The sequence below is a fragment of the Periophthalmus magnuspinnatus genome, chromosome 9 (genome assembly GCF_009829125.3).
Source record: "Periophthalmus magnuspinnatus isolate fPerMag1 chromosome 9, fPerMag1.2.pri, whole genome shotgun sequence".
Lineage (NCBI taxonomy): Eukaryota > Metazoa > Chordata > Actinopteri > Gobiiformes > Gobiidae > Periophthalmus > Periophthalmus magnuspinnatus.
The window spans coordinates 27,662,117-27,684,597 of NC_047134.1; the positions used below are offsets into that span (position 1 = coordinate 27,662,117).

The following is a 22,481-nucleotide window of genomic DNA, read 5'->3' on the forward strand; positions in this document are numbered from 1 at the left end:
GGCAACTGGAACAAAAGACACTATAATATAAATATACCTAGTTTGAACTAAAATTGCCAAAAGGGACTTGGAACAGCACAATTCTATTAAAACACCATATGAAATGAAGTTAATTTAAAAATGTATAATTGGTTTTCCTTTATCGGTGACAAGAGTTTCAAGTCAAAGGATATACATTGATAAACCTATTCTTTATTCTATTTATCAAATGTATATAATAGAATAGAAGAGTAGAATAGAAGAATAAATAGAATACTGTTTCAGTGGGAGCTTGTATTTAGTCTCTATAGCAGAGGCTCAAAATATAGCATTTTCCAGCCAGAATATTACAGAAATGCTGACAAAATTTTATAGTTCTAACAAGGATCATAATCAAACTACGGTAACAGCAGCAGTGCGCTAAATGCTAAATGTGTCACTTACCTCCTGTGATAGGAAGGGAATGACTTGTGCACAGATGGTGTTGAGTCTCTTGGCGATCTCAGTCTGATGGAGAGAATAACAGAGAGGGAGGGAGGGAGGGAGGGAGGAGAGTAAATGGTTAATGACATAATTATATTCATTATGAAAAGACAGCTGTTACAAAAGAGCCTTGTGTTTCGAGGAAAGAAACAGTTTGAGTATTATGTTTTTAGAGTGTATCCACATGATTGACAATAGACAAGTATAGACTTGGACTTTGTTTAGTCCTAGACTGGTGCAGGTTTCGTTCTGGGTTTAGTCATATCAACATCAACATCGACTTGGTCTGCTTATGTTTAATGCAAAGACTTGTTGATTCAAAGTAGTAAAGTAACACCACGTAAGAATCAGATTTAAGGAGATGCAAGCCCGCTCACATTCAGGTTGCAATAAGTTTTTCAGTGTAATAAAAGCATCTAAAATGAAAAGCATTATTTTCCTTTAGTCTTTTTTAGCTAAAAAGTTAACACTGTTGAGCTTTAATCCAAGTAACCTAACCCAAAACATGCACCATAGGTAAAATCCTTCAGTGAAAGCAGTCCAAGATTGACTCAAGATCTGGAGATAGGTCCCTGGGCTCCTGATCCCTATACAATAAAGTATGTGCTTTATGGACAGCCTCACACTTTTCCTTGTAACTTTTTTATGACACTGCGAGACCTTTCCATAGAATCACCTTAATGAACTTTAACTAAGGACATGTCATTCCCAGAGTCCCAGAGCCACTTGGTTCAACAACAACGTAATCATTTGTCATTTTAAGAGCTCTGGTTTCAACCCTGCCTGTTGTGTTACCTCTCTCCCCTCACACTTCTTTATTCTTGTTCCTCTTCCCATCAGCACTTCAGTGTAATCTCATCACCGCTGACTCCACCCCTCCCCTCGCCCTCCATCCCTCCATCCTCGGTGTCCATGGCAACACATCCGCCGGCCCCCCAGCTCCCGGAGGTGGGTACGAGTGGTTGAAACCCGATACCCCCACAGTGGCACCAAATCAGATAAGGCCGCTCATATTACATATCACACAATTAAAATGGATACGCAGACTGCCCCCGCCAAAGAGGCAAACCGAGGAGCCATGAAACGCAGTATTTGGCCATTACTGTATTATAGGAGATTTCAAATGCATTTTTAATCTTACGAAAATGTTCATAAAAGATGCAAATAGGCACTGCAAAAGTATCGGCATTTCACCATCAGCTTACAGTGTCAAATATATTCCAAGTTGAAATGTTACTTTTTAAAGATTTTAGATAATTCTGAATACAATCCTAAAACAACCACCTAAAATCAGATACTAATCATTACTAAAACTAGTATTAAATCTAGATAGTCATTTGAGCACGTATTGATAAATAAAATAAATAAATAAATAAAAATTACATTCACAGGACAGAAATGAACCTTTCCTGAGTAGTTTTAGAATGATCTTGAGCTGTATCAGAACAATTGTAAGGCCACACAGACGAGTATACATCCATGGACCACTATGGAAACTACCAGGACGACTGAGGAATTACACAAATATAAGGCCATACGGTAATATAAAAGAAATTACTACCATTTAATGTTTAAAAACAACATTCTATTGTCTAAAGAAAGTGTTTTTATTATCATTGTGTTATCAGAATCAGTATATAGTGTCACATCTGTTCCTTAGTATTGAAATAGTTTGAAATTTCAGTATCCAGCAAAATTCCAGTCCAATTTTTGTAATAATGAATTAAAAAAAAAAAAAAAACAGGACTGTTTTTCTTCTTTGTCGACGCCTGCTTGATTGCTATTTGAAGACGGAATTTTACTTGGATGCACAATTTAACACAGCATTAAAAATGAAAGTAAAACAATAAAAAATACACTAATTTGTTAAACTAGTCATCAGAAATATATTATTGAAAATTGGAATATTGTACATGTTCTATATATGCCCAGTACATGCAGGGTATTTTTCCTTCAGTCATAACCTTGAATGTGTTACTTTAAACCGCACTAAACCCATTAGTAGACGTGACACGCGGCTTGTCTGTGAGCTATCAATAGAGCGGTTAGCACAGTTTCTTTATCACTGCTGCGTATGGGTTATTTCTCAACATAGCCTCAATCTAAGGACACCTGATAGTATTCTGTCTTTAGATCTTCCACAATGGCAGAGTTCATCCAATTATGTCGTTTAAAGAGCTAATTAAAGCAGCGCTGTGACTAAATACGGCCAGAACCAGACAAACAGCTTTACCCTGAATAACATTTGGACCGGTGCCAGAGCTATAAGAGGCTATGCTAATGCCACCATTCTCGAGCCAAGGAATAACTCAGTAACCCAGATAATGATTATTACTCCCTCATTCAAGATCGCAAATGACACATCTGTATTCATGTACCCCGTTATGTTTATACCAACTTTGCATAATTAATTTGCTTTTCACTTCAATATTAAATGTTTGTTATTAAGAATTGTTTACATATTGTGCTCTATAGCAACTGTTTAAGTACACCGCCATCTGGATCACTAAAGTTCAAGTCAATTTTCCCATAAAGAACCATTGCCATAGGTATTAACCCGCTCGAAAGTCCTCAAAATGGTGCCTATAAACAGGAAGCTGAAACCTGAAACTGAGGACAGTTTTATGTCTGCCCTCGAGCCAGAATCAAACTGGCAACCCTCTGGTTCTGAGAAAAGTGCTTATCTCACTACACAACTGCAGCCTATTTTCTAATACAGTCTTCTGAGAACAGCAAAAGGCACATTGATAACCACAGATCTGCATCAACACACTCCCATACAAGTTAATTCAATCTTATTAAACCCAAATGATCCAATTGCCAGGCAGCTCTAAATAAAGAGTCATTTGAAACAGCTTTACCTGTAGATCAATTCCCCAAACCTGGAATGGTGGTGAGGCCTGTAACCCTCTTTCAAAGGCCTTCCATAACAAAGGGCATGTGAAAATGATCAATAAATGAGACAGTGAACCAGGATTTGAGATTTGAGTTATAAAATAAGTAATTGGTCTGATCATAGGTTAAAGACATCTGAAAATCCCACACATAAATCATCTTTTTATACAAGACATTTTGGTTGGGGTCCATCAATGTGCCATATTAGTTCTCTCACCACTGCTAACAATTGCGTGTCATAGAAAGTTGTATTTTGATGATCGTAATCTTCATCTGGACCATACAGACCCTAAAACACCTACAAAACAACTGTGGCATTAAAATGTCAAAAAAAGAATAAACAGTTTCTGATCTTCATTAATACACTTCATTCCAAAATATTCTCATTTTTAGACGCCATTGGTCATCATATTTCAACCTTTATTTGGTTAAAAATGTGTTTCCTGATTAATTAACTATAGGGCTAGAGTTGACTAAAATACTTGGCTCGATTCATCGACTAAAAAGGGTGTGTGGCAAAAGCTCTTAAAACTATTAGGTATCTCTATGTATCACCCAAACTGCACTCACATGACTACACCTGCAGGGGGAGTTCATGCAAAAGCAACTATGTATGCAAATATACTAGGAAACAATGTATTTATATAAAGACAGATTAAACTCATGAGTTTAATCTTCCCTTTCTGCTGTTATCTCATATCAAATCCTTATAATCTAAATAAAATTATTTGTTGCATAATACAAATTTTGGTAGACTAAGACGCCATTGACCAATTACTTGACTTTAAAAAAAAGGATGCAAAATTGTTGACAGCTAAAATTATTGTTTACTGGGCCTTTCCATATGTCTTGAACATCAACTAGGACTGCAAGTAGCAGAGATTGACCATAAACTCAATCAAATTAGAATTAAAATAACCAACCTGCCCTTCACCTCAGGGTTAAACTATGGGCAGTTTTGAATGTTGTGATGTCACGTGAACCCGCCTTAAAAATCCTAACACCATTTACATGACACCATTCTGGGAAGCAGAATGGTGTTGCTAATGCTAAGCCTATAACGAAGCTTAGAGGCATTAAAGCGGGGCGTCTTTAAAAGGATGTCTTTATAAGTCCTCACGAGAAAGAACAGCTGAGAATACCAGCCAAGGTTTAGCTCATTTACCTGACCTGATGACAAAACCAATGGGATGGTAAAAGGTGATGTAAGGGCTGAGCTATGAGGGGTTCTATAACTATCTAAATCAGGGCAGAATGATTTGGGAAAAAAAGTATTGAGATTGGATTAAATTTGCAATATATATTTAAATGTCAGCTTTGAATAAAATTTTAATTTTAAACACATCCAGAATAATTGACAAAAGACTGACATGAACTGACAAACAAATGCAAGAATCACATTTCAGAAGGTGCTTGCTCAGTTCTAAACTAGCGGTATCAATTCGATCTAGAATAACTATGTTATTGTTTGTGGAGGAAATCATGGTACTTTAAAACTGCAGCCTTTGCTAATGCTAAATGTGCCCATTTGAATAGTGATTTTGATTTGATTGTGATTAATCTTGTAGCGCTTATTCGAACTAGCATACACTTCTGTTACACAGCATAAAAAAATAAATAAAAAATAAATGTATTTGACTGTCCATTATTTCAACTGAAGTGTGAATGTGACAAATCTCCAGCGTAACTTATGAAACCGTGAGCTAGGCTAAACCTTCCCACTAACAACTATGCTAGCCAAGGGTATAAAATAGAAACTGCTCTAATTCAGTCAATTTGTTTAGACTGAATATAGCTCAAAATGTATAATTTTATTTGTGACAATGATATGGCGATTTCTTTTTGTCAGATTACTAAATATTTAATTGGTTGAACAAATACATGTTCATGAATAAGCAGATTTACTTTCCTCTTGTGTTCATTTCATTGACTTGCTTAAAATAAATAAAATCAAAATGAGAAAACATGCATAAATATAAACACAGATGTTAGCTTAGGACCTTTTTCCATTTGTCTGACCCATTTACCCTCAGCAAACAAACACTTAAAACACTGGTTAACAACAGACTCTAGAGACAAGAATGATGAAGTGCCTGGCCCAATGGCACAGCTGGGATCAAACAGCAACAGTGTTTCCCCAGAGGCTTAGCACGGTGGAGCTCAGTTTTAGGCGACTTTCCTATGAGTGTATTCTATTGTTTAAGCCCAATGAGAATATAACTTTGCAGTGACTAAATATTTAACTTAAAAATTAGGCAATGGTAAAAATTATAAAACTTCTCTAATTATAAAACTTCTCCAGCGGGCAAATACTCTTCTCCACTGAGCCGCTGCCGTCTTTACTTCACAATATTGTGTCATTACTATAACTGCTTTGTAGAGCTGGCTTGAGAATAACCACATTTGTGAATCTAAGCATGCACAATTTGCCTGATTTAGTTCCAATTTGAAGCTAAAACCAAGTCCCTGCGAGCGCTCCCAGAGAACAGACTTCTCATTACTTATATAATTGGAGAATTATTGGCAGAGCGCGTACACACAGAAGTGAATGTACCCAGCGGGGGGCCGGTTGTTAGTCTGCCTCCCCCGGACCCCCCGCCTACACACGCTTGTTGCTCTGACAACTGCAGCCCCAAGCTAATGACCTCCTCCTGTGCGTTGCTGTCTGTTTGTGTGGACCACTCAAAGGTGCGTGTCTCCCAGTGGAAGAACAGTAGCTTTGGATGAAATGAAAAAGAGAGATGCCAGGACAGAAGAAATAATAGGCTGTGGTCACGACAAGAATTCCATGTGATGAATTTAGATGGAGGTAAGGGGTCTATAGAACTCTATGGGACACTGACGGTTTTGAAATACAGAAAATGTACAAATGTTGAATGTCAAAAAAAAATGAATTCTGTTAAATGAACAAAAGTTTTAAGAACACGTTATGTTTTTCATCCAAGAGGCTTCAGTTCTGACAGGACACTGGTGACCCATGGCCTTATATCTTTCTGAAGGGAGAAGCTAACTAGACTGAAACCAACACACCCTAGTTGTTAACTAATTACAGATACTCCTAACTGTTAAATCCACTGAATACCCTAAGGTGTGAACTGTCCCAGAGTCATGTTTTGCATAAATCGTTCCTGCCCCTAATGGCTCATCAAACTCCTATTAGCATTGTTTTTGTGTTTTTGGTTTGGAAATGTTGAATTAATATTAATAATTTCTTGAGATAAATATGCCAAAATAAATCATATCTCTAACATGTCTAAGTTCTTTCAGTTAACAAGATGCCTGTGTTTTGGTTTGAAACTGCAAATGTTAACACTATACAATATATTCCAACAAAGACAATATTTAACTATATACCATGAGAATATCTAAAGTAATTACAGACCTATTAACCCAACATCTACTTTTTGACACTTAAAGGACAAATTCATCATCAACATCAAATTCTGTACCAGATTTTTTTCTGTGTATTTGTTTTACCCCAGTACAGATAGATTGTAGCTCTTTGGGTAGAAATGCAACTGCTGTGTGCTGTCTGCATCCCATTATAACGCATTTTATCCTCAGAGAATCAGGAAGTGTGCTGTTAGCATTATTATGATAAGACTCTTGTTTCTGAAAGTTGTGAAAAGTACTTGGACCACTGTAAACTATTTCAAATCAACTAGATCCATAAAAATCAGGTACAGCAGCTTTAAACTGAGATTTTTAGAATGGAATAATGTCACGCAGTATTTCTCACAAGTTTATGCATAAGACTATGGTGGTATAAGTGCTTCATGTTTGAATCATTTTATTTAATACAGTATTTTGGTGTATAAATGTCACTTATTGCTACCACTACTGACCAAAAAAAGCACTGATTACAGATTAAAAATTGTTAAATCTAAATGTTTATACACTACAAGCATAATTTGTTTTTCCATTTTTTAGCTCAGCTTTTTAGACTATGGAGAACCAGCATAGTCTCCTCTATTAATGGTCACATGAATGCAATCTATTGAACATTCACACACAAACAACAGCAGCAGATCAGAGCAGCGCTGGTGAAATTAGACTGCGATAATGAGAGGAATGTAAAGAGAGAAGTATCCCTCGCCCCCAGTGAAGGAGCCAGGCCAATCCACCTCCAATTTCCTCTGTTCTGAGCGGTCGATAGCTGCAGTAATTACTGATAAATGCCCTGAGCTTTGGCTGCTCTGTGCCGAGGAACAGTTTGTGAGCGAGGGAGAGAGGGAGAAGGAGACAGGACTGAACGATTTTTGGAATAATATCTAATTGGGATTTTCCTGGCAAGAGATGTCAAGATTATTTGGTTAATCTGTAATTGTGATTTTTTTAAGTCACAATGTGACAACAACTAAAAAGTAAAAATTGTTATGGTCCTATAGGCCCACTGCCAAAAAGTAAAAGTCAATGTACCAGATATTTTCCTACGCATTTCAACAAAAACTGTCTTGCCCCAGTACATATATATTGTATAAGCAGCTCTTGAGGTCACAATAAGTCCACTGTCTACATATAATTAGAAACAGTTTCAGGAAGTAAATTGTTGGTTGGATGACTGTGACAGCTCTGGCCTCAGAGTTGTGAAAAGCACACAACTTATGCATTCTCAGCATCCTGACCAGGATAAGATAAATGAGGAACAACTTTGGACCACAGCAAAGTAGTTGAGTTTTTCATGCTTTTAAATCTGGTTCAGCTCCTTTAAACCTAATCATAAAGAGTTTTTTATTGCTAAACTACTCCAATAACCATACATGCATTTGTTTGTGGGTTAGCAGGATTTATAAGAGGGTCTCTATGGAAACAGGATGTATAGCCGGCAGAGAAAATGATTTTAAATAAGTACAACCTTTGCCATTTGCGAGAACAACATATTTTTCGCATATTTTTAGGGTTCCACAGTGCGATCAATTTCTACCAACTTATTTTGTTCTAACTAAAAGACAAGATAAATTCTTAATGTTATTTGATCAAATAAGCAACGTCAGTTTGAATAGATAAAACTTGTAATTATTGATTTATTATTTAGTTTATACTACACACTTTAAAGAAAAAATGAATGTGTATTGTATATCCAGGTAAAAGCAATTTATGAAGTTATTTATTTAGCTCTTATTGTTGGAAACAATTTAAGGACAATAGATTATGATGATGGGTTTTGGTGCAATCAGATCCTGTTCTGGTCCATCCACTTCAAATGGTTGGTCTGGAGCCGTTGTTTTGTTGACCCTGTTTATATGATCTCATGACTGTGTTTGTCTTGTGATCGATTGCATCTGCATGTCTCTGTGCATCTCCAAATGTCACTGTACTCTAGGATTTAATTTAAGTGCTTACTATTCATTCAGTGAGGGTAGGGAAAAAAAACACACTTTAAACATGTTTACAGCACATAGCAGTTCAGAGCCACCTTCTCTAAATAGTTTTTGGGTGGTAAACTTTAAATCTTTTGATATACTCATTATGCTATTCCAATGTTCAAACAGTTATTTAAAAAGGTGCACTAAGCAACTGATGGAGGGTCACTGTCCCCTGCTAGTCTTACAGTAAAGTGAGTCACAGTGTTTTTTTAAACAATAAAACCTGTAATGAACCAAATCCAAGGTTGATAAGTTAAATGCTGTACTGTGGAACATTTCAGGCAAAGCAATAACATCTTCATGGATATAAACAGGTGTCATACCCTCAATCAGAAAAGTTAGATAGTGCACCTTTAGTTATTAACTTATATGAGTTTATCTGCAGCGCATCATTTAAAGCGGATTATAAACTCACTTTTACTGCATCACAAAGGCAAAACTTTACAACTCCTTTAAACCCAATAACATGATCAACTGATTCCAACTAACCACATTCAGGCCTTCTTTCGTCACCTGCTGAAGTCTGTTTAGTCCTGAACATGGCAAGTATAAGTATGTGTCCACTAGATTTGACAAGGACTCTTTGAAGTGTCTAGTATGGCTGCAATGAAAACTCAAATTACTGAAGGAATTGGTAATTATCTTAAACTAATAATCAATATATGGTTATTTTAGTTAAAGCAACACCATGCAACTTTCTGGAAGTTAAACCCAGGTTTGTAGAGATGCAAACCTTCTCACAGTAATAAGAGGTTTTTCCATACATCTTATTCATTAGCTCTTTTACCCCCCCCCTCCCCTTCCCTCATTTGCCTTTCATTCTGTTCTTTACACCTTCATCTCCCCCTCTCTTCCTCTTTTCTACCCCTCAATCTCTCCTTTCTTTCTCCCTCACACTCTACCTTTTCAGTTCCCTTTTCTCATCGCCTTTCTTCCTGTTCCCTTTAGTCCCGTCACCTTCTCTAAGTGCAATAAAAACATAAAAAAACAACATGCTTTTACTTTCTCTTTTATGCATGAATTTTGTGAAAAATACTTATCTCAACTGAATTTTAGAAAACATATAAAAAAGAAGGAATCACACTAGAAAAAAAACCAAAACAAAACAAAAACATTTAAGTTTCATAGCCACCACATTCGAAACAGGAAGTGAGCAAGCTCTAGTTGCAATTCTCTTTCTATTGAAAAACTGTCACCCCTCTTGCCCTCTCTGTAACTGCTGCTATCAGGCTCATCATATTCATGTTAAGATGTTTGTATTGCCCCGCTCTACATGGTCCTGGTGTTTAACAAAGCAATCTGGTGCCTGCTTTCCCCGAGATCACTCCCGGCAGTGTTAGAAACAGGTTGATTGACAGCGTTATTGCCAAGCGCCCGCCGCCAAACCAGCAGTGCGAGTGGAAGGGGGTGTGCAACTTCAGCCATCTCGATCCCAATTGGCTCTTTGGTTTCAAGCTCCGATTTTCAATAATGATCCCTGGTTGTAGATGAGCCTATAACAGCTACAACTGTTAGCCTCAATGATCTAAATTTGGTTGCAACCAAAACACTATGGGTGACATCACACTCCCTTAGTCCACTTATAATACGGTGTATGGTCAGCTTACCAATAAAAAAATAAAAAAAAATGCCTCCCAGACAATTCCTAAAATAATCTGGAGTTGCCATCAAAACTGATCTGATTGTTGCAAAGCTCTGAGAATAATCCAGCCAAGTTAGTGAGCCAACACTATAAAATGATGGCAGTAATGTTTGAATATAAAGTCATTGAACCTTATCTCCAGCCCATATCTTTGACTTGTCCTTCAGATATTTACGCAGCACACTCAGCGCGGAGGTTACATCACGTCAATTACAAACAGGACACAAGAGCCGCCTCTGTGATTATGGGTCAGGCCACAAGTGCAGACATAAGTGCTGCAATATTAATTAACATCTTCAACCTGCTCAAGCAAAGGGTAAGATGAAGTTATGTAGGGATGCGACAATATCAAAATTTAGGCTCACGATTATTTTGACCAAAATAATCGCGATTAATGATATTACGATAATTATTAAACCAAGGTTTACAGTTTTTAAAAAAGTCACTAAAACATCAATTACCATAGAATTTGCAGGTGTCTGAGCGATCACCTTTGTTTTTTTTTCACTGCACGTGAAATGAACAATGAATGAATAATAAATGTGTCAATTATATAACTCCTGACTATAAAACAAACAAAAAACACATGAACCAACCTAAGAAAGCACGTAGAAAAAGGATATGATAAAGGTATCTGGTATCACAGCAATCAGCTGTGCAAAATGCAATTTAGCTAGCGCTAACCTAGCTATAGCAAAGTCGACACATTCACATACTATTATTCATACAAATCCAAACTATGGTATGTTACTTACAACGGATATTTTTGGCTCAAGTTTGTCAAACAATGCAGGATGGTTGTCTTGTAAATATGCATGCAAGTTGCTCGTGTTTGCCCTCGGAGCCACAATTTTTTTCAGCAGGCACTGCAGATTGGTGGCAATCATCGTTTTTCAAATAATTCCACACATGAGACTTCACCTTATTGAGTGGAGGATATAAATGTGTGGCGTCATCTGGATGCAGATCCACTGCCTGCCCACTAGCCATGACGGTGACAGTGGAGAAGAACCATTCTCAATTCAGAATAGGCACAGAAGGTAACAAGTTTCATTTCTATGATGGATGTTAGTTCGGCAAACACCAGAACTAACATCTAAACATTGTACTGAAACTGGAAACATGAGGCAGTCTAGTACCGTAAAGGCGATTAGTTGTGTGCGATAATCACGATTATTCAAAAATGCCACAACCTTAGGGATGGAATGATCAAAAAGGTCCGCAATTAATCGCTTAAGTTTTTATAATAATGCAGTCTGTGTGATTTGCATGGCAACTCTTGACTCTTTACTTTTGTCGGTGGTCACTATCTGAATCAACATAAGTGTAAGAGAAAATACTCTGTTTGGAGATATATATTATATATATATATATATATATCATTTTTACATGTATTTTTTTACATGATTAATAATATTTGAAGTCTTTAAATCTAGAAAATGATTGTACAAATAATCACAACTGAATCAAAACTGCAATGGGTTGTCATTAATAGGTAATCAAATGTAATAATAATTCCCACAGCTGCCTGGGGGAAGATCAGCGGAAGCAAGGCTGCCAATCTGTGCAGTCGGCCCCTCCGACCAACGCCAAGACTCACATATACCACAGTCATTCTAGGCAGTATGAAAGAACTTGGTTGAGCAGACTCCAAACTGGCACCCTATTTACCCAAATGTAGAAAAATAATGCTAACCCTGTTGTTTGGAAACCTTTTTCTTTTATTAGTTTAGCAGTTCATATTTCAGTATTTTCTCAGATCCTTCTGGACAGGATAAAGGTACAAATGATCGCTGAAATTCTGCCTGATTAGCAAACATAAATTGCAAATCTAGCGCAAATCTTGTCAGACAAATCAAGATTTTTTCCCTAAAAATCACTGCACTCTTGTTGAGAGCTACCAAATTAAACCACCCTTATTATCACAAATGTATCTGGTTATGGGTTTGCACTATGTCTGTGTGCTGGTGCCTCCCTCTCTTCCTCTTCCTCTCCCTCTCTCTCTCCCTCTCTTCCTCTCCCTGTCTCCTCCTCCCCCTCTCCCTTCTATCTGTTCCTTACTCGGGGCTTCATTGTGATCGATTGGCGCGCCCTGCCCAGCCCTGCCCCTCTAATGTAATAAAGCGGCCGCTCCCCCAGACAGCACCAATCAATCTCCAGAGCCATTCATCTGCCTCTGAGCTCAGCCGGCCGGGCCTAACTGCAGAGAGAGACAGAGCGCCATCGATCACCCATAAACACACACACACACACGCTCCCCCTGCTCTCGCATCTTTCTCATTACCTCTCTTCCCCTCCTCTTGCCTCTCTCCTTTTACTCCCTTTTTCATTTTCCTTTTACTTGTTACGTCTTACCCCTCTCCTCTTTCTACTCTTATCTTTCTACTCATATGCTTATTCTCCCTCCTCTTCACCTTGTTACTGCTCATCCCCCTCTCCTATTTCTCTCTACTTCCTCCTCCCTTTCTCCTTCACCCTCCCCCTATTCATCCTTTTTGTTACCTTTCTTTCAACTACCTCCATTTCCCTCCCCCTCTCTCTCCTCCATTTTCCCCCATCTCCCACTTCTTAAAATCTCTCATTCCTCCCTTCTCTTCTCTTTTCACTCTTTCCATTTTTCCAATCTACTGTTTCTACCTCCCCTTGTTCTCTCACCCCATATTTTTAAACCTCTCCCTCCATTTCTATTCTCTCTTCTTCCTTCCGTTGTTGCGTCCCCCCTCCCCATCTTCTTGCCCCTTTTCTCCATCCCTCTTCTTGCTCTCTCCTTCTCTTTTCCTTCCATCTTTTAACCATCTCCTCCTCTGTGTCTGACACACACTCGTTCCATCTACCTGTATCCATCTTTTCTATTCCTCTCTCCTCACTTCCCTTCCATCTATCCTTCTCCCTCTTCTCATCTCTCCTTTTTTCCTTCCTTCTCACACGCATAAACGTATACAGTAAACATGCATTTGCGCAAGGACATGGCAACACAACAGATAAATCAGGTTTTACAGTGATGGGAGAGAGGGAAAAACAGAGAGACGGAGACAGAAGGAAAGAGATAGGGAGTGGAAGAAGAGAGAGAGATGAGTAGAACGTCCATACCTGTTTATGCATCTCGATGTTTAGGCCGTAGGACATCTCATAGTACTAAAAACAGATAGAAAAACACATGGTTAAGATACAGAATGGAGAATTTCAAACTATCACCACCACCACACCTGTTCTTATTGATCTGTTCTAAGTAGTTTGTCAAGTCCTTCTGTGAGTTCCCCGCTTTTACTTGCTCCCAAAAGACAGTAATTTCACCTCAATACCACATCAGGGTTACATTATTTTACATTAGTGTCAATTTGTACTGTGAATTTGAGGGTTTGACAAGTACCTTTGCCCTACATTGACGGCACCATGGCTTCCTGACAGAGCTTGCTGAGGAAAATGAGCCTATTCGCAAAATTACAAAGTGATTATAAAGTCAAATGTGACACTCTAATCATCTCCACTAGCATGTATGAGATCGTCACCGCTACACCTGTGAACAAAAAGCAGGTGCACCTCTCCAGTTTGGTGAGAAGTCATTCATAAATAAAGGTTTGGAGTAAACTGTTGGCCCGGTTTCTCTCAAGGTCGATACAAAGAGGCATATGGCATAGGTGCAGAAGAAACTTTTCTGAGGGAAGGTCCATCATTGGCTCATCTCTATGTAGATGTTCATGTTCCACAGTATGACATTAGCTCTCCATCTTCCATCATATCTCTACATCTTGCATTTAATAGTTACTGTTTTTATTACTGAAAAACTCCTTGAAAAAAAGACGGGTTTACCTCTCCACAGATCTGACCTGCAATTTGGCCTTGTGGCATTACCTGCTTGTTTCCACAGAGAATGATGCATTTAAATATTCCAGGCACAGTAATAACATCACCACAGAGATGAGCAGGTGGTGGACCTTTCACTGGAAGTTACAAAGTGTGTCTTTAAGGCGGATCTTACCATCACATAGTGCCGCTGCATCTCTGTTTTCTCACTGGCTAGTTTCTCACATTCCAGCTTCAAACTGCAAAAAGACAAGAACATTTTAATAGTATAAATAAAATTAAACATAGATCATTTGCTGTTGAATCATGCCTATATTGGTAATCAAACCATTTAGACTATAATAAAGGTCTTGTACACAATTCTTTCCCATGTATTTGAGGAAAAATTGTCTTGCCCCATTACACATATAGTGCATAAACAGCACTTGAGGAAATACTGTGTGCTGTCTGCATCCATTTATAGATCATTTTATTGTAAGATAATTAGGAAGTGCACGTTAGCCTGCGCAGTGTTGTTAGGTTCACAGTCATGGCAAAACTCCACTCTGTGCTGGACCATCCATAAAATGTATCCTTACGTTGTCCTGACCTCCTTTTGAATATTTAGGTAAAGGTCTTATATTACGCAATATTCATTCTTGTGAGCTTTTAGCAATGTTGGAATGAACACCTGGAGTTGCATTTTGTTTCATTTACATATGTGTGCGTAAACCTTTATTACTAGTTTATCTACATCTCCAAAGTTCCAAGTGTTGTGTTCCACATTGTGCTCTGTCCCAGGGCTGAAATTATCCAAATTATTCTGTTGAAGGTGTATGGAATTTAAAAACACAGTGGAGCATTTTCTGTATTATCACATGACATCACAAGGAACCAAGTGTTTTCTGTTTTGAGAAAAGAACTCAGCCTAAACATGCAGGGTTTGTGTGTTAAAAAAGTGTGTGATTGAAACAAAACAACTCCAAGTATGTTTTTTGATGAAGAAACAACATTATAACAAAGATCAGAAAATTGTGTAATATGGGCCCTTTAAAAATCACTCATTGTAAACATTTGGGGAATTTCACCTGTTGCAACCTCAGCCCCTGTAATTGTAAAGTCTGTCCACACACATACACAGACTGGGCCTTTACTGTATACACTTCTGCAGCTTTGTTCACAGACACAGGGGAAAATAAATGAGTGATTTATGAAACACTGAGCCCACACACCACTCTCGCTCTCTCCTTCTTTGCCTTTCTCCACTCCATCTCTCTTCACTCCTTTTCCAAATCTCTTTCTCACTGCACTTTTTCCTCTCTCCCCTTATACCCACACGTTCTTATTTCCATCCTTCCATCAACCCCCCTCCTGTCACTTTTCTCCCCATCTCATTCATTTCGTACTTTTTATTTCCCCATCCCTTTCTCCCCCCCTCCCTCACACTCACCCTCTGCCTGCCCACACTTCTCCTCTCCTCCGTACGCTCTCCCTTTCTCACCCCCCTCTCTCTCTCTTCCTCCATACCCTCCCCCAACCCTCTCTCTACTGCCTTGTCCCCCTCTAAATTTGTCTCCTACCCTCTCTCTCCCTCTTTTCCTTCTTCCTCTACAGTCCCTGCCACTCTCTTCCCCCCCCTCTTTTTCCCTTCCTTCCCCTTCTGTTCCTCCCTTCTCTCTCTCTCCCTTCTATTCCATCCATCCAGACAGACCTACCGCAGAGCCTGCCCACCGCATGTGTCGGCTCTGTGCTTGTGTGTGGATCAGGGTTAGACCAGTGGCTGAGGCTTGGCTTGTTTTCCTTATGGTGAAGGGAATGACTGTGGTCTGGCTGAAGTTTTAATGTTAAACCAGAGACGACAATCAGAAAGTTAGACCGGGTCATAAACACAGGGCTAGCATCTGTGTTTGGGTTAGCAGTCCTCACCAGGCAGGTACAGACCACATGTAAGGCCTAAAACTGGTACTAAGCCAGGACTAAACAGGGACTAAATCAGAACATGAGCCAGCCAAATTCTAAAACAGACCTCATTCAGGAAAAACGACTTAGTTTAGAGCCGTTTTAGACTAGGAGTAAAGAACTAAAATATGAACAAGAATGAATAGGATATGAACTAAACTGAGCCTAAACCACAGGTGATTTAGGATAAAGTGCTAAACTAGGTCTAAACTAGGAAGACTGGTGCTAAAAAGGGACTAAACAAAAACTAAATCAGGAGCTGGACCAACCAGGACTGATTCAGGATAAAGTACTAAGCATGGTCTAAAATAGGTCTAAACTAGAATTATAGTATTAATCAACGACCAAACAAAGACTAAATCAATAAAGATTCCCATTAATTCTCATAAAAGCAAAGAAACTGAAGTAATGTTATAGTTCAGTTCACATATTCACTTTTCCCTTTTGGAAAAATTAGAATCAAATGTATTTTCTTCACTTAAATGTACTGTAAATTAGGTCTAACAGTGTAAATAACCATCTGCCTCTTTAGCTCATCTATCCCAGTAGAAATAGTACAATATAAAATTATATTTCTAACAGCAATTTAACAGTGTCCACCATACTACCTCTATATAGTCCATGCTAAGTCAATGAAAATGGACTAAACCAGGTCTAAACTAAGTCTAAAGAAGGACCAGAACCAGATCTGAACAAAAGCAGAGGAAATATAAAATACAATTCAGGACTAATTGGAGCAGCAGATAAAGTTGCTGATACAATCTGGCAATTGCTTACTGCCACTGTGTCTTTTGGCAACACACAGTTTGTGAGGAAAACAAACAAACATTACCCCAAAATAAATATCTAGATTTAAAATGAACAAGTCTCATCATTGTGTACTATGCCCATACCGTCAAGACAAAACTTGGGATGGGACGATATACAATAACATAGCTAATCACGATACAAAAGGTCCGCAATTAATAGTTTGTGGCATTTTTTAATAATCATGATCATCGCACACAACTAATCGCCTTTAAGGCACCAGACTGCCTCATATTTCTGGTTTCAATACAATGTTTAGATGTTAATTCTCATATTTGCCCACTTGTTAGCTTCTGTGCCTATTCTGAATTGAGGATGGTTCTTCTCTACCGTCACTGTCACTGCTAGTGGGCAGGCAGTGGATCTGCATCCAGATGACGCCACACATTTATATTCTCCACTTAAGAAGGTAAAGTCTAATATGTGGAATTATCATGGCTTTGAAAGACAAGGCCAACAAGGCGATGAGCCACCAATCTGCAGAGCCTGCCGAAAAAAGTTGTGGCTCCGAGGGCAAACACGAACAACTGTACATTTGCAAGACAACCATCCTGCATTGTTTGACAAACTTGAGCCAAAAATATCCATTGTAAGTAACATACCATGTGAAATAAACTACTGAATGTAGCTGGTGTTAGTTTGGATTCGTACGAATAATGTCGACTTTACTATAGCCAGATTAGCACTAGCTAAATAGCATTTTGCACAAGTGATTGCTGCAATGCCAGCATATCCTTTATCATATACTTTTTCTGGGGGCTTTCTCAGGTTGGTTCATGTGGGGTTTTTTTACAGTCAAGAGTTATATAATTGACATATTTATTATTCAGTCATTGTTAATTTCACATGGAGCAAAAAAACAAGGGTGATCGCTCAGACACCTGTAAATTGTATGGTAATTGATGTTTTAGTGACTTAAAAAAAAGAAATAAAAAATCATCCCACCCTTAGCCAAAAAAAATAAAAATTAAAAAAAATAAAATAAAATCAGGATTAAAGTAGGACTATTCAAGGAATACATGTACAGATGATACTAGATCGAAACCAGCTCTAAAATGGATAATTGATACTTTGCAACTGATGTCATCAACCATGTCTGGGGGTGTGACGCCAACTGTACACACTGCTCTGTCTGAAGCTCTGACTCAAGTTAGACCTTAATCTGATCTTTATTTTAACATAATCTGATGAGAAAAAACTGACTAAACTCGAACTACAACAGGTGAGCTAATGTGTGCTGCTAAACAAGTCTCTCACATATAAACTTACAGTCAAAAGCTAGCTAGCATGAGCCAACTGTTTTTCAGTTAGTCACTCTCAGCTTTTTTGTTGAAAACCAAATACCTAAACAGAACCATGAACACTCGTATTGTTCATAGGCTCCTGAAAATGTGTTGTTTAAATCCATTTGGTATTTTTTCCAGTATTTTGTCAACGTTTGTTAATGTGTGCATTGTGTCCATCATAATAACTGCTGAACATTTCGGCATAGACATAAATGTATACAACCCCAGTGTGATGTCATGGCAAAGTAGCAAATGGTAGTGTTACGGTGTATGCCTGTTTGGGGTTGCAGGATGTATAAAACCTGTCATGCTGTAGTTTAGACCTCTACACGCCTTATGCCAAAATGGATTCTTGTATTTAACTGTTCATATTTCGTAGATTAATTGGTTGATGGAGTAATTTTTTTAATTAGTCGACATGTTATTTTATTAGAAATACAAGGATATGGACAACAGCAGAAATGATAATGCATGGAGTGAGTTAGCTGGAGTTTTGGCACTGGACTATTTAACCTGCATTTTTACTTCGGAAGATGGTGTTTACTAGTACACAGTAGGGTTTTCACAATATTGAAATTTCAAAGTCCATTTTGATTCTAAGGAATAGGGATGGGCCAACAAACAAGATCATGATAAAAAAGACAATTATTGTACATGGCACATTTTATATAATTGTGATAATTGCCAACAAAGACAATCATCATTTTATCTTGAGAATGTGTAGAACAAACTGGTTTCTCCATTTTTACTTCCAGAAAATTGTCAGCAACTTTAATCATTATCGTGCTACAATCGTTTGGCCATGATAATTGACACCAAATTTCAATACTGGCCCATGCCTACTAAGAAATAGACTCAATACGCAATGCAGATTTCAATGCCACGATGATAATAATAAACATTATATAAACGGCAGCATGTGACTTTTAACATCAAATGGTTGCATTTTCTTTTTTTACTGCCACGTGGTCTTATATCCGTGTAATCCCTCAGTCGTCCAGGTTGGTTCCATAGTGGGCCATTTATGTATACTAATATGTAATCCAAACCAAATGTAAACACATGAGAAAAAAATCTCACAAGATCATTTTTCTCATGTGTGCACAACCTTGTGGCAATTTTATCTCGCAAGATCTTGTGACATGAGATCTTGTTCTGTGAATGTGACTTTTTTAGTATCAATACTTGCTCAAGTGAGTATCTAGCATCAATATTAGTTTTAGTATCAATTAGTATCTGATTTTGGATACTTTTGACAGCCCTAGTACATAGCTGTTTTTACACAAGATCCTAATAATGTTGAAAGCTTTTGCCAGCAGCACCCCACTTTGATGAAGCCGATTTGTGGATGCATAGTAAATTATCAAGAATTTATTTAATTGACTACAGCCCTACTGCAACATGAACCTTGATAGAAAAACAGAACCAGCATTGCAAATCTAATCACTACCTGTCAGAAAACTCACAATTAGATAAGATAGGTGTTTCCCATCAATTTTGTTAAGATTATGGCAACACAAATAATTTTTATTACAATTACTAAATCTATTTCAATTTGTGAAGTATAAATGTCACTTACTTATAAAAGAGACTACATTTGTCAAAAAAATACTAGTTAAAAAGGTGATGCTGACACAATGGGTGAATTTAGATCATGGAGGGTTCAACATAGTCTCCTGTATTAAATCGGAAACACCGATACTGAAGATGCACATCAAACTAAATATATATCATTACCCACCTGTGGTACTGAGCTTGTAGAAACTGGAATTCCTCCTTGATGCGGTCCAATGATTCTGGGATGGTGAATTTGAAGGGCTGCCCTGGGGCCTGGTGGGGAGTCTAACACACAAACACACACAAGCACTTATTGAAATGATAGTTCCTTGTTATGAGTCATTCTCTGTGCATCTGGTGCCTCTAGCTCCAGGCTCAACACCAAACCATGTCAACAACCTCTAATTATTACAGACTTTAAACATTTTATGAAACTCGGATAGCAGGGCCGGAAAGAGCAGGCTAATAATCAAGTGGAAAACCAGGATGTAAACACGTAGTACCGATATTTAAACTAAATAAGAGGTCTCAAGTAAAGGGTTTCAATAGGAAGTGGTCAGAGTAATTTATCATAGTTTGATGATAGCCATTAAAGTCAAAATCTTTATTAGCTAGCTGGACCATTTTCCATCTACATGTTAAGAAAAGTGTTTAATAGAGCTGCACCTGTAGCTTAGACCTCTACAAACATATGCTGTATTACATGGCATTCTTGTTTTTAGTTTTTGCAGTTCATATTTCAGTTTCACTCACTCACTCTGAGCACAATCCTACTTTTTAAACATATAATCGCAAATTGAATCACAATCCCAATGGGGATTTTGCAAAATTGTGCAGCCTTTGTGCAGATTCTCAATCTTTGGTAATAGTTCCGTTGTTTGCAAAGTCATTTCACATTGCATGCCTATTGGTCACCTAAACCGCCCCATACAAACTAATTGAACACAACTGGTTCTGCATTTAGAGTGGAACATGGTGCAAAACAGTTATTACATTACAGCTTTTAAGGCCACCCGAATATGAAACTACCCATTACAGAAATACTTGTCTCCAACTTATTATTTGCCTCCGTCTACATTCTATTGCTTACAACTGGTCAGGCTGGTGGAAATCTTATAGCTTTGCCTGGGATGTTACACAGTATGGCATTAATCTTCTCCATCTCCACAGAGTCTGGTGGCCTTACCTGCTTGGCAAGTTACAGTCAAAATCTAAAGAGGCGACCCCGTTCACAGTTTACAATAACAATGCATGTTTTTCAAGGTTTTGAGCAATAAAACACCTTTGATTGCATGAAAGTGCATGGTAAGCCAGCGAAGTAATTGCAATAAAAGTCTCCAATCACCATAGTCTGATGTTAGGTCAGGTTAAAAGTGTATCAATTCATTAAAAATTGACATTTATAATAAAATAAAGATAAGATAAGAATTTAAATTAAGTTAAATGCCATACTATGTAACATTCTTGGCAAAATAACAACATCTATATGAAGACAAGCAGATGGGGAACCTTCCACACCATCTGAAAAGTTACAGAGTGCACCTTTAATCCTTTCTAGAGCTTATACTGTCTGAATCGTCCACAAAAATATGTACAATGGCCTAATTTCGGCCCCGAGCCTTGCATTGGACACGTGGGTTTGGGGTGAGGGGGTCTTACCGGGTGGCGCCCCTGGGGGAACATGGTTATCAGCAGCGGAGGATGAACTACTCTCCTTTAGGACAGAAAAACAACGCGCAATGGGGAATACGGGACACTCAAGAAGAGGAGGACCACCGGGAAGTATCCATCCGCCGTTATGGTCCACGCTAGCTTCCCCTCGTTAATTCCAACCCAAACTGACCGCCCCGATGCTCCGTCCGAGTTTAACGAGCGATTAATGTGAATTGTGCACCCCCTTTGCTCCACTCCCGCTTCGTGTTGCTCCAGCGGTAGTGGCGGTAGTCGTAAATCAACCGGAAAAACACGGGAAACGGCTCATTAGCTGGGGGCGAGAGGAGAAGCGGAGGAGGAGGGTAGTAGTAGGAACCAGGTGAAGAATGAAAAGCCTCCCCAGCACAACCACTCTCCAGCGACCGTGGTGTTGTTTATTGTGTACAATCCGATATATTCCCAAGAAGATATACGAGAAAACTAGCCAACAAGGAGAAATTCAAGCCCGATGACCACAAAGAAGTGCTCTCGGTAAGGTCAACGGAAATCCACACAAGTTAATTGCGTTGAAGAGTCCCCACTTGACTCGATGCTGCGGTCGAACCAATTGTCGAGGCGTCCAACCATTTAAAAAAAACAAACGTATTTTAGTTCCCAGTGTGTTTTCATCTACTTCCAAGCAGATTTATCGAGAAATAAACCCGCGTTTGGCTTGAAAACAACTACTCTCTCGGATACGTTGCTCCCTGTAGCTTCGCTTTACCTCAATGGCAACTTTCTCACGCGGTTTTACGCTCTCAGGCTAACCGACACACTGGACCCGCCCCCTAAACGTCTCTGGACCAATGGGACTCGCGGCTCCACGTGGGTCCATTATCGTACAGCCAATCAGCGACGCGGAAAGTGCCCAGAGCCGGTTGACCTCGTTGAGCTACGTTGAAATTGACCAATGAAAACGAAGCTTCACTAAATCCTAGGCATTTCGACCCAGGGGGCTTGGTTAAAGGGGGAGGATGTCTGAGTCGTGTAGTTTTCTGCTTATTTTGACAATAAATATGAGTTTAATTTTCA

General features: G+C 38.5%; 1 protein-coding gene across 1 annotated transcript in view; it reads right to left on the bottom strand.

Annotated features, from left to right (window-relative positions):
* The window catches only part of LOC117375957 (transducin-like enhancer protein 1), a 47,647-nt gene extending 25,473 nt beyond the window's left edge, over positions 1-22,174 (bottom strand). The window contains exons 1-5 of the mRNA XM_033972348.2: positions 21,417-22,174; positions 19,942-20,042; positions 14,345-14,408; positions 13,456-13,500; positions 424-486 (exon numbers count right to left, since the gene is read on the bottom strand). Of these exons, the coding sequence (XP_033828239.1) occupies positions 424-486; positions 13,456-13,500; positions 14,345-14,408; positions 19,942-20,042; positions 21,417-21,440 (297 nt within the window). The 5' untranslated portion in view covers positions 21,441-22,174. The remainder of the gene's footprint in view (positions 1-423; positions 487-13,455; positions 13,501-14,344; positions 14,409-19,941; positions 20,043-21,416) is intronic.
* Positions 22,175-22,481: the final 307 nt, after the last annotated feature.